Source organism: Prunus mume, linkage group LG3 (genome assembly GCF_029339155.1).
Source record: "Prunus mume cultivar Tortuosa linkage group LG3, ASM2933915v1, whole genome shotgun sequence".
In the NCBI taxonomy this organism is placed as follows: domain Eukaryota; kingdom Viridiplantae; phylum Streptophyta; class Magnoliopsida; order Rosales; family Rosaceae; genus Prunus; species Prunus mume.
In genome coordinates, this window is record NC_142700.1 from 7,567,882 (window position 1) to 7,580,990 (window position 13,109).

At 35.3% G+C, this 13,109-nt stretch overlaps 3 protein-coding genes across 3 annotated transcripts; 2 read left to right on the plus strand and 1 right to left on the minus strand.

Annotated features, from left to right (window-relative positions):
* Positions 1 to 1,006: 1,006 nt before the first annotated feature.
* LOC103325465 (putative cyclic nucleotide-gated ion channel 13) lies at positions 1,007 to 6,387 on the plus strand. The gene is made up of 7 exons (XM_089048564.1): positions 1,007 to 1,149; positions 3,461 to 3,851; positions 3,949 to 4,190; positions 5,035 to 5,248; positions 5,335 to 5,511; positions 5,609 to 5,849; positions 6,245 to 6,387. The coding sequence occupies exons 1-6, from the start codon at positions 1,120 to 1,122 to the stop codon at positions 5,842 to 5,844; spliced, it is 1,290 nt and encodes a 429-aa protein (XP_088904690.1). The 5' UTR covers positions 1,007 to 1,119; the 3' UTR covers positions 5,845 to 5,849; positions 6,245 to 6,387.
* Positions 6,388 to 6,482: 95 nt separating this feature from the next.
* LOC103325467 (putative cyclic nucleotide-gated ion channel 13) lies at positions 6,483 to 8,112 on the plus strand. The gene is made up of 3 exons (XM_008227632.3): positions 6,483 to 6,675; positions 6,788 to 7,029; positions 7,534 to 8,112. The coding sequence occupies exons 1-3, from the start codon at positions 6,501 to 6,503 to the stop codon at positions 7,921 to 7,923; spliced, it is 807 nt and encodes a 268-aa protein (XP_008225854.2). The 5' UTR covers positions 6,483 to 6,500; the 3' UTR covers positions 7,924 to 8,112.
* A 2,509-nt stretch (positions 8,113 to 10,621) lies between these two features.
* On the minus strand, positions 10,622 to 12,534 carry LOC148918597 (uncharacterized). Its single transcript, XM_089048662.1, has 2 exons — positions 12,412 to 12,534; positions 10,622 to 11,690 (listed from the first exon to the last, which is right to left on the minus strand). The coding sequence occupies exon 2, from the start codon at positions 11,684 to 11,686 to the stop codon at positions 10,622 to 10,624; it is 1,065 nt and encodes a 354-aa protein (XP_088904788.1). The 5' UTR covers positions 11,687 to 11,690; positions 12,412 to 12,534.
* Between the last annotated feature and the right edge of the window lie 575 nt (positions 12,535 to 13,109).

Here is a 13,109-nt window from a genome sequence, read left to right on the forward strand (position 1 = left end):
GACTTGTCAAATGTTAACCATCTTAATCTTTTCTTTCAATTTGGCCACCATTTCCTCCGCATATCGCCACCCTGATTTATCCTCTTCCATGTCCAAATCTGATCGCAAACCCCACAACTTTGAAAACAGTCCCACCCCACCTGCCCCCTTCGCCCCTAGCCATACCCGCCACCACAAATCCACACTCAACTCCACCAATCCGATCTGCTCCCAGCAGCAGCTATCCGAATAAAGTAACCAGAAACCCCACACCCAATCACCACTTGAAATCCATAGACACCAAAACCAAAATCTCAAACACCAAGAAAAATAAATCCATACATAAACAACAGAGACAATAAAATTATGGGAAGAAGGAAAAATGTGGTTTTTTTTTTTTAGCGCCTCGAGCTTGACCGTATTTTTCAAATTTTGTCCACAGTAGGTGTTTGATTACATATTCTTTTATCCTTTTACTTTTCAATGAATGACATGAATGACTATTTATCTTTTTTTTATTTTTTATAATGTATTATTTTAGGGAGTTTCACTAAAACACCCAAAATTGGAGCTGAAATTAGAAAAAAATCCAACACCCAAAACACTTTATAAACACACCCAAAACCCATCATTACACACACTCAAAACCCATTTATAAACACACCCAAAAAATATACAATTGTTGACTTTGGAGTTAATTTTGGGTGTGTTTCTATGTTTAAATAGTAACATGTCTAGAATTGGGTTTATTTATAAATTTGTATTATTTTATTCGTTTATCGGTGACGCTATGTTTACACTTTTTTTTATAGAAATTTTTTCTATTGAGAAAGACGTTTAAACTCACATACACTACGGATGATGTTTATGCATATTTAAAATGACGAAACTGAATTCTGATTTGTTATGAAACAGATGTACATGCAACAAGCACTCACAAGATCGTTGGCTAAGGAGGAGTTAGGACGTGAGAAAGAAAAGGAGATACAAATGTAAATGAAAATGCATCGCTTTCCAGATGGACTTGTTAAATATGTTTCGGATAATATTAAAAAAAGGGAATTGGAAAAAAACAAAGATGGTGAAGTGAATGGGAATTATATATTCTCTGTTGTTGACGGCCTGCATGAAATTTTTAGCATGAGTATTTGCTGGGAGATGCTGACAAAAGTAGGTATCTTTTTTCCTTTTTGCTTTTATTTGCTTTTATTATTTTTAGAAGTATGTTCAGGAATCTCTATATAGGTCTTGTTTACTTATTAGGAATGGAGAAAGTCATAAATCGTAGAACTTAGATAGGGTACTCAAGGAATTAGAATTGGGTCAACTACTCTCCCCTACTTGATCCCATTCTTGATTATGAGGTTATTAAATTATTGAAATTGATACTTAAGTGTAAGGGGTAAAAATAAATGAAAATCTAGCTAACCACAAATTAGACCAACAAAATAATCCCAGCAAATGTATGACTAGCCAACACCTAGTCACAGACCTAAGATCACACATCAAACATCACACACATTCAACAAACAAATCTCGTTCCCCTGTAAGCCAAGAAGATAACTACGTGACAACCTAGGTACTTAGAAGGAACCATCAATCACAAGCTGATTCTTACAGAAAAAGTAATCATAGCTCAAACAATCCTAGGTCTATTTAGGAAATGAGCACTACCTCCCTATGCAACCTTCTTCTCCAAACTTAATTTAGCTAGTAGCTTGTCTTTCATGGAAATGGCAGCTAGTCCACCAGCTTCTTCACCCCATGGCACCACAACTCAGCTCCAGATAGAACAGAACAATGAAATATAAATTCTGAGATGAAACACTCAATTTCTTCAAGAAACTATATTCTTGAAGATATCAACCAGGAATCTGATCTAGACTAAAGAAGATGACTAGTCAAAATGAACCCCGACGCATATTTTAAAAGTACAACAGATTTCAAAAAACCATTTTCAAAATCTCACAATGAAAAACCTAGACTTCACCAAGTAGAGAATTCAGAGTAAAATTACTCTCAAAAAAATTCTCAATGGGTAAAGTAGATTTCGAAAATAGAAGCAAATTTCAAAGCTATTTGAAAATCTCATTTCTACAAGCCATGAACACTCTTAGACAACCCAAAGAGAAATCCAAGTTTTCAAAAATGGTGCAAATGAAAGGGATGAGAGATTAAAACTTAGATGTGCAAAGTTATGGTCAGATTTTCTAAAAAATAAGTAGCTTTCAAAATGAAATCTTGAAAACCTATTTCCATGCCATGAACACTCATAGACACACCAAAGAGAAAATCAAGTTTTCCAAAATGGTGCAAATAAAAGTGATGAGAGATAAAAACTTCATATCACTAAACAAAAGTTTGAGAAATGAAATACCAATGAAAGCCCCAAAAGGAATTCAAAGAACCCATGAACTCTTCTCCCAAAAAGCAAAACCTAATTTATGCATAATCTCTCACTAGAACTCTCTCTCTCTCTCTCTCTCTCTCTCTCTCTCTCTCTCTCTCTCTCTCTCTCTATATATATATATATATATAATCTATCTCTAAAAACCCATATGAAAAATGTAAAATGAGAGAGTTGGTAAAGTCGGCCAGTTTAGGAAATAGCACATTGTGATGTGGTGTGGAAGGAAGTTAAGATTCCACCCTAAAACCAATTGGCAACAGAAGTAGCCTAATTAATTAGGACCCAGGCTAGGTCCCAGGATAAACACTCTCAACAAACCAAACTTGAAATCCTACAATCAAGTAGGGACAAATACCACTAAAACCAAAAGATAGTTAGTGTTAGTTTGTATGTTCCATCTATAGAAATTCTCTCACTAAATATCAATAATGCGACATTTCTAGGTTATATGATTCACTTGGATGAGATTGCAAATATTATTTGTTTAACTCCAATTTTTGAACAGTTTGCGCCTACCCGTTTGTCAGATGAAACTCTATTTTTCTAGCTAAGAATCGTAATTTTCTCACTTTAATTTCTCGTACTTCCTTTGATTAATCACAAACTTTAGTACAAAAGGACATTTTAGTCCAATTGAAATTAAACACACTTAATTCAATATTCTCGATCCAAAATCACTTGATAATTATTCTACACCATAATATATTTTTTTCACCGAAATAAAACAACTCCACTTTGAATTTTTCGTGGTATTACACTTTGTCTCTTCTAGTTCTTTGAGTTGGTGTTGCCGTTAATCTAGCCTTTTTCTCTTTCTGTCGAGAAGAAGAAGCTCGGTGTGAAAAATAAAGTTTTAAAAATTACAATTTGATCCCATATTCAAAATATTTAGATGAGCACGACCTGAATCCATTTCGAAAAAAACCCTAAAAGAATGAAAAGAGAGAGAGAGAGAGAGAGAGAGAGAGAGAGAGAGAAAGTTGGTTTTTGAAAGGTTTTTTTAGAATTGAAATTTATATGAGGATTAGGATTAAATTTATATAATGATTAAATTATATTAGATGTATACAGGTAAAGGAGTTTCAACATATGAATTCTGAATCATTGGGAATTATCTGGGGTTGTCTCAAGCCAAAGATCTTCAAGGAGAATGAGATAGTGGTTGAAGCGGGACAACCACTTAACAAGATGCTCATTATTATAGCCGGCTCTATGCAGGCATACCAGCCAATTAGGGTTGCCGGTGAGATGTGTCTCTCAACCTCATTTGAAACTCTTAACAAAGGTATGTTTGTTGGAGAACAACTTGTGGATTGGGCAGCGAAAACCAAAACTTTCGATGATCAACCTGTTTCATTCAAAACTATCCGATGTTCCAAAAAAGTAGAAGCCTTTGCTCTCACCATTGATGACTTGAAAACTTTAGTTCTCTCCGGAGACATCTTCCCGATGAATTCAAAAGGTGAAGTTTAGACAATCCTTGAAACTTGAAATAGTTGGTGCTTTTTTATGTTTTATTTTATTATTTTTATAATGTAGTTGGCGCTAATTTGAAACAGTTGGCATTCTCAAAATTGCTGCAAACCAGAAGATACGGGAGAAATTAGAGGCCATATTTTTGTGGATGGCAAGAAATGGCATTTCTGATTATGTGGCGATAGATATTATGCATGGTTTTAGTCAAAACAAATTGGAAGAAAATATAGATGCTGAAGTGGATGTGAATTATATCTTCTTTGTTCTTGAAGAACATGGGAGAAGCATTATGCGGCGCCATTTCTGTATGGAGACTTTGAAAAAAGTAGGTTTCTTTTTCTCTCTCCTTTTTTTTTTCCCATACAAGAAGTCTATAGAATTAGAACAAAATAATACAAGGAAGAATAAGCCTTGGCTCATCCATATCCCTTCCACGTAGGTACCGTGTGAGCTGGCTACTTGCTGGTTCGGGTGCAAGTTTGTTGAGTGCCTTAAGTATTTTTTTTCTTCTCTTTCGTAGTTGGATGATTTGATTGTTTTGTTTCTTAACATACGCTCTCAAGCGGAGTTGTGTTGAGACAATGATAAGCTTGGAACTCAAGTGTTGAAATTGGGCTTTAGGTAAGCTCTTGGTGAAGATGTCAGCAATTTCATAAGGAGAGGAAACATGACTGATGGAAATGGAGTTACTGGTGACAAGTTGTCGGATATAATGGTAGTCAATTTCAATGTGTTTGGTGCGGGCATTGAATATGGGATTAGCTGAGAGAGGGGGAGGTTTGCCAGGGAAGAAATGTAAATCTTTGATAAAAGAGCGTAGCCATGTAATCTCGGCAGTAGTATGTGATTAGGCACAATATTCACTCTCTAAGGAACAAAGATTGACTTCTTAAAACTGTGGTGGAGCTCATCCACAAACCATATTTATTGTTAGTTTATGTGGGTTTTAGTTTGTGTTTGTTCGTATGGTTGAGCCTATAGCAAACGATATATTTGAAGACGATAGAATTATGGGAAGAAAAAAAAATCAATAAAAACACTCAGATAGGACATATGCATTCTGAGATGGATAATGGATATATATAGATCAAGGATAAAGATCAATCTTGAAATAATCAAAATTGAAACTTAGACGATGATTAGAATCTGATTTTCTGATACATATATAGGTAAAGGAGCTTCAACATATGAACGATTGTGCATTGGGAACGATCTGCGAATATCTCAAGCCAAAGGTGTTCGAGGAGAATGCCAAGGTTGTTGAAGTAGGAGAACCACTTAACGCGATGCTGTATATTATAGCAGGCTCTATGCAGGCAGCCCTGCCAATTACAGATGCTGGAGAAGCAGCTCCATCAACCTCATTCGACACTATAGAGAAAGGTATGTTTTTATTTTTTTTATTTTTTTATTTTTATTTTTTGCCAAAAGGTAGTCTGCATTTCATTGTGTTGAAACTCTTGAGAAAGGTATGTTTGTTGGAGAACAACTTCTGTATTGGGTAATGAAAACCAAAGCTTTTGACAACCAACCTACTTCGTTCAAAACTATCCGATGTACCAAAAAAGTAGAAGCCTTTGCTCTCACAGTTGATGACTTGAAAACTTTAGCGCTCTCCGGAGACATCTTCCCGATGAAGTTTAAAGGTGAAGTTTAGAGAATCCTTAGCCGTTGAAACTTGAAACAGTCAGCACTTCTTCTTTTTCTTTTTCTGATCACGTAGTTGGCACTAATTTGAAACAGTTAGACTTCTCAAAATTGCTGATGAGCCGAAGATACGTGAGAAATTAGAGGTGATATTTTTGTGGATGGCAATAAATGGCGTTTATGATGATGTGGCACTAGATATTATGCGTGGTATTAGTCAACATAAATTGGAAGAAAACATAGATGCTGAAGTGGATGTGAATTATATCTTCTCTGTTCTTGATGAATATGGGAAAAGCATTATGGGCCCCATTTCTGCAAGGAAATGCTGAAAAAAGTAGGTTCCCGTTCCTCTCTCTCTTTTCTCGGTGCAAGTATGATAGTAGGATTTTTAATTTTTAATTTTATTATATGAAATGGATATGAATTTAGGGTGTATTCAGTATTTGCAGAAGTCATACATTTTTTATGTACCTAAACAAATGCCGTGGATTTATCACAAAAATTGCAATATTAAATGCAAATTTACTTTTAGCAAATAGCTTGTTATAAATGCAAAAAAAAAAAAAAAAGAAGTTTAAAAACAGAATTTGATTAAAGGAAACGGTATATTTGAAGACAAAAGATCATTAAAAACACTCAGGTGGAGCATACATGCGGATATGGATCATAGACAAAAGATTAAATTGAAACTTATACAAGGAATTATAATCTAATTTATGTGATATATAGGTAAACGAGCTTCAAAATATGAGTGATTACGCACTGAAAACGATCTGCAAGTATCTCAAGCCAAAGATGTTCGAGGAGAATGCCATGGTTGTTGAAGTGGGACAACGACTTAACTCGATTCTCATTATTATATCAGGCTCTATGCAGGCGTACACCTTAACCTCATTTGAAACTTTTGAGAAAGGTATGTTTGTTTTTTTTTTTTTTGGCGAAACGGTAGTTTGCATTTCATTCATTCCAAACTCTTGAGGCAGGTATGTTTGTTGGAGAACAACTTCTGGATTGGGCAGTGAAAACCAAAAATTTTGATGACCAACCTATTTCATTCAAAACTGTCCAATGTTCTGAAAAGGTAGAAGCCTTTGCTCTCACAGTTGATGACTTGAAAACTTTAGTGCACTCCAGAGACATCTTCCCGTTGAAGTCAAAAGGTAAAGTTTAGTCAATCCTTAGCCGTTGAAATAGTTGGCACTTCTTCTTTTTTCATCTTTCTTTCTTTATCTTTCTTTCTTTTTTATCATGTGTGGCTCTAATTTGAAACAGTTGGAATTCTCAAAATTGCTGGAGACCCGAAGATAGATGACAAATTAGAGGTGATATTTTTCTGGATGACAATAAATGGCATTTCTGATGATCTGGCCCTAGATATTATGCGTGGTATTAGTGAATACAAATTGGAAGAGAGCAGAGAAGCTGAAGCGGATGTGAATTATATCTTCTCTATTCTTGATGAATATGGGAGAAGCATTATACGGCGCCATTTTTGCATGGAGACTCTGAAAAAAGTAGGTTCCTTTTCCTCTATGAATTTTGTTGGCCGGAAGTATGTCCGTGAATCTTTTTATAGAACTTCTTTAGAGTCATATAAAAATAGGTGAATTATAACTCAAAAGCTTCAAATATAATAACGTATCTATACTACCGATTCCAAGTAAAATTCAATTTTTGAAGCAAATGCCGTGTAGGATAAAAGGTGTCCATGTGTTTTGATTTATTTACAAATGATGCCACTGAATCTCCCCTTTAATTTCTTACCAAGTTTTCACAATTTTTAAGCAGTGCAATAATAATACCTCCATAGACATTTCTATTTCTACTTCCACAATAATTTGATTAGAGCAAACAGGATATTTGAAGACAACATTAAAAAAGATCATTAAAAACACTCTGGTGGAACATACAAGCTGAGATGCATCATAGATATATATAGCCAATGTTTAATATTTTATAAGGAAGTAATCAAAATTGAAACTTAGGAGGTTTAGAATCTAATTTTCTAATATATATAGGTAAAGGAGCTTCAAAATATGAACGATCAAGCATTGGGAACGATCTGCGACTATCTCAAGCCAAAGATGTTCGAGGAGAATACCCAGGTTGTTGAAGCGGGACAGCCACTTAACACGATGCTCATTATTATATCAGGCTCTATGCAAGCATACCAGCCAATAAGGGATGCTGGAGACGCACGTCCCTCAACCTCATTCAAAACTCTTGAGAAAGGTATGTTTTTTGGAGAACAACTTCTGGATTGGGCAGCGAAAACCAAAACGTTGGATGACCAACCTGTCTCGTACAAAACTGTCCGATGTTACAAAAAAGTAGAAGCCTTTGCTCTCACAGTTGATGACTTAAAAACTTTAGTGCTCTCCGGAGACATCTTCCAGAGGAGCCGTTGAAACTTCATACAGTTGGCACCTTCTTCTGTTGTTTTTTTTTTTCGGTCAATTGTAGTTGGCACTTCCTTGCAACAAGATTGATATGAGATACTAAACAATGTTTAAGATGAAATTACGACATGAAGATCGGGAGGAGGTTCGTTTGTTTGTTTGTTTTTTTATTTTTTTTATCATGGATTAATATTTCTATTTTCTTCATTTTCATTTTGTGGTTTCCTTTTTTGAGAAATAAATTCTGTATGAAACATAAAAAAGAAGGCAAAAACCCGAAGATACGAGAAATTATGGAATGATACGGGGTACTATCAAGTCAGCGCATAGTACTCCCACTTAAATATGGTCATGTGTCCATTTTATAAAAGAAATTAATTATTATTTTACAGCTAGACTTTTTACTTTATTAATTCTTAACTTTTGAAATAAAATTAGAAAAAAGAAACTTAAACGAAGAAAACAAAACCCTAAACCATGGCAGCCACCCTTCTTTCTTCCTCTTCCTCCCCTCTCTCTTTCTATTCACCACTGTAAGTGGCGGAGCCACTCCTAGGCCTGGAGTGGCCTTGGCTCCCTTAAATTTTTATCCCTCCTCTATTATATTATATAGTAATTTAAAATTTCCTCTAAAATAAATTAGACGTGACTCAATTAGAAATATTTAGCTATAAACATGTAATTATTAAATGCTCAGGTGTATGAACGGTGCTATTGAAATTGATACTTAGGTGACGATGGGTAAATTTAAATGTTATACAAACAGACGCAGCAATACTCAAACACTTTAAAGCTTGACTAAGTATAATTATGACTAGTCAACTGCTTAGTCGTGAAAAACCATAACCAAGAACACACACATACAGAGCATAAGAATCTACACCTGTAAGCCTAGAAGATTACTAGTGACAACCTAAGCACTCAGAAGGACCCGTCAATCTAGGCATCCCTTATGCTAGCAACAACTATGGTGAAAGTGTGAAAAACATCATAATCAAATAAATAGCAAATAGCGGACAGTGATGACTAGTCAACCGCAAGAACACAAACCCAGAAATGCATGAACATCATGCGATGACTAGTCAACTGTCAAGAACACATACCCAGAAAAATAATGAATCTGCAAACCAGAAATTATTCACCCAGAAACCCACCACTGGGAAAAATTGGGGGTCATCAATCGACCAGGCAATCCACTAAGCAAAGAAGATTCTTACAAAGAAACACAAGCAAGCTCAAATAATCCTAGATCTATTTAGGAAGATGAGCTATACCTCATTTGTGCAATCTTCTTCTCCAACTTAGCAACGCTGGGAATTTAGTCCTTCATGGCAATGGCAACTAGTCCGTCAGCTCCTTCACTCCATGGCACCGGCGACTCATCTCCAAATCGAACAAATATAATGAAATATAGATTTCGAGATGAAAGGGTCAATTCCTTCAAGAAACCATACTTTTGAAGAAATTGTGAAACCCCATAATTTTAAATATGTATATTAATATTTCATAAAATTAATTATTTATAATTATTAATTTTCAAAACTATATATATATATATATATATATATATTAGTTAGTTGTATAGTAAGCTACGTGAATCTAGCTATAGCCTATCAAACCTCATTGTATGACTTTAACTATAACAATTCATTTAATATTTATTCTACACACAAAAACTTTTAGAAATGTATTGGTGCTTACTAAGCTTTCTCTTAAAAGTGACGTGTTGCATTATGGAGTCTTCAAAAACCAATTGAAGCATGAGGTGGTATGTTTTGGTATGAGGTGTAAGAACAATAGATATTCTTATATATATAAACGTAATTGGCAAGTGCTCACTAAGCACTCTCCAGAGCCAGCACCTAAGGATTAATTGGGGTGGCAGTTTACTTTCAAGCCACCCATGTAGTCTATAACTCCCTAGGATGTAGTCTAGAAATCCCTAGGCTAGTTTTGTAGCACAATGTTAAGCTTCATCTATATATTTTTTTGCCTACTCTAGCTTACTATAAATAGCCTTACCTAATAGTTCTTGAATCATAGGTTCTTCAAAGTTGTGTTAGTTTCTTAAAAATTCGAGAGTGAAAACTAAGTGTGATAAGATTTTGGAAAAACTCAACTGGGGGTTGTACAATAGCTTTGGATTTGAGGTAGGGGTTTTTCTTGGGGAGATTTCGCATGCATTGATTTAATTAAATATTGTAAATACTATATTATGCTTGGTAATATTATTTGATTATTATTGTAAATCCTATATTATGCTTGGTTATATTTTGATTGTTATCCTTGATATTGGATGTATATGTGTTGTCAATTATCATTATAATTTGATTAATTTTGACATATTCATATGTTGTCGGTGGTGGTTGGAATTTTTGGGTTGATAAAAAAATTATGGAAAAGAGGATAATTGGAAGAATCTTTTGTGTAGTTGAGTCTAACCATTGTAGGGACCAAGTTTAAGCGAGCCCGTGTGCACAGTAGATTAGGAAATCAGCAGTATAATTGTCGATTGGGTGATTTGGGCTTGGAGATCAATGGTGTAGACAAGATGACTAGCAAAAGGGGAATTATGGGATGATTGAAATGGGTGTTAGTTTATATAATGGGACATTCAGAATCACAGTGGTAAAATGCATGGTATGAAACATGCAGATTTGCTTGCCCTATTATATAGATTAACGGGTTGGGTAGAATTGAAGTTCATTCATGCATTGCATAAAAACGTAGCATCAACGAACAACAAGGGTATGCAATATTGAAATCCAGCAATGCAACCGCCAAACGACACAAAAAACCGTCTAAAGCGATTAATTCCAGCTTCACATTCAAGAGTGTAGAGAGAACCAGGGTTAGTTTCCTTTACGGCGTCCGCATACCACACTAACTCGTTGAAGGACTTCGACTCATCACCGTGAACGTTCAATTTAGCTAACTCTTTGCCAAACCATGCATGGTAGTATGAAATGTCTATACCATAATAATCTTTGAACTCGTGTATAATCTCAACTGGCTTCAGCTCTGGTTTTGCACGAATTCTGTCCACAATGAGGGAGGACACCACACGAGACTTCATCATCTTACTCTTTGATTCCCGTATCCGACCCACACATGTATGCACATTATTTAATGTCCGAATTACAAAACAGCCAGTAGCTTCACAACGAGAAGCATAAACACGCCAGCTACAACCCTCCAATTTCTTATTCGAACAAATAGCAACCACCCGCTTCTTGTCATTGCCGGCATATAAAAAATTAAATCCTACTTCAAGAGCGTACTTGCACAATTTCAAACGGAACTCCTCTGCACCACCGTCAAACTTCTGCCCTACATGATGTATGTACGTCTCCCACTCATTCGACAACAAAGGCTTAGCACTTGCTCTCTTCGACCTGCCCAAAAATTCATTTCTGTCTTCGACAGTACTAGAACACGACGACTCGCCCTTTTCACATGCTATCAACTCCTTATTTGCACAAAAATCACCACTATATTCACTGCTCCCGCATAAATCCTTCACTAAAATATCAACACTCTTCTCATTTGATACAAACAAAAATGACCTCATCATGTCCAAATCGCTATCCGTTTCTAGAAAACAACTCGGATAACTGGGCAGCGAATACCGTAACGTAAAACAACCCAACTGCAAACCCTTAAACCTTAGACACAAAGTCTTCAAAATATCAACCATGGATGACTCTGATGAAACTGAAAACATAATGGTTTCCGACTTATATGTGCACTTGGCAATGACACACACCTCCATTAGCCTTGAAAATGCAAACAAAACAACAAACAAAAACAGAAAACAATTTAAATCAGTAAATAATGTACATGAGCAGTTGTAAAATTCCAATAGACTTCCAAATATTAGTCTGAAATCGAATTATGAAACAAGAAACTGCAATGCGGTTTCTGCCAAAGTACTAAAACTAATATCAAAACACATTTAAGTAGGTCAGCAGTTGTAACATTCCAATATACTTGCAAAAATTATTCTGAAATTGAATTATCGAACAAGAAACTGCAGTTTCTGTCTCGAACAAGAAACTACCGCAATTTCGTCAAAATCTGCACTGCTGCTCAAAAGGTAAAGGCATAATCAAAGTACTAAAACTAATATCAAATCACATTTAAGTAGGTCAGCAGTTGTAACATTCCAATATACTTGCAAAAATTATTCTGAAATTGAATTATCGAACAAGAAACCTGCATTCTACGGTCAAAATCAGATTTGCGCTTCTGGTCAAAATCTGCACTGCTGCTCAAAAGGTAAAGGCATAATCAAAGTACTAAAACTAATATCAAATCACATTTAAGTAGGTCAGCAGTTGTAACATTCCAATATACTTGCAGACAGATGTAGTTTATGACAGAAAATCAAAACAATTCGAATAGAAACCAAAAGGAAACCACGATAAAAGTACTAAAACTAAATTCCATAAACATACAAGTCGACATAATCGAAAACAGGTTCTAAAGTACTCATACCTCAAAACTTAGGACTGCCAAAAATCTCCACAACCAAACAGCAGCTTAAAATCAAATCTGATCACGAAACGAAGAATATAGGGTTTAGCATTGAACGCCACAAGATCGCGCCGCAAAATCGAGCCACAAAACGAGCTAAAGAGAAACTGCAGATCGAACTAAAGAGAACGAAATCACCAAATCGATGATATTCAAAGATGAAAATCGAAGCGTAAAAAAGAAGAGAGAAAACGAAGAAAATAAAAGCAAAACCTACAAGAAAATTGAGCTCAATGGCGAACCCACTGAACGAAGAAGAAAACGAACGAAGAGAAGAACTCGCGCGTCGTTTAAACGTTGAGAGGCAAAAGCGTCATTTAATTTGTAGGTTTACAAATGGGCCAGGCTTTTTAAGAGAAAAGGGTAGAATTGTCTTTTTATTTGACATTTTTAAGCTAGCCCAACGATCCAGCCTTGGGCCTAATCTAAAATAGCTATTTTTTATTAAGTATTAAAACCCAAACTAAAATACCTAATATCTCACTTCCTAATTAGTAAACTTAATTATGTCTAATACCTAATTTTCCTAAAAATATTCTACCCATATTGTTTGACTATACCAACATCCAGATGGACAGGAGTGGGAAAAGGACAATCAGTAAAGTTAGAAGCTGAAGGGGAGATTGACTTGGGGGTTATAATTGGAGATGTGGGAATTG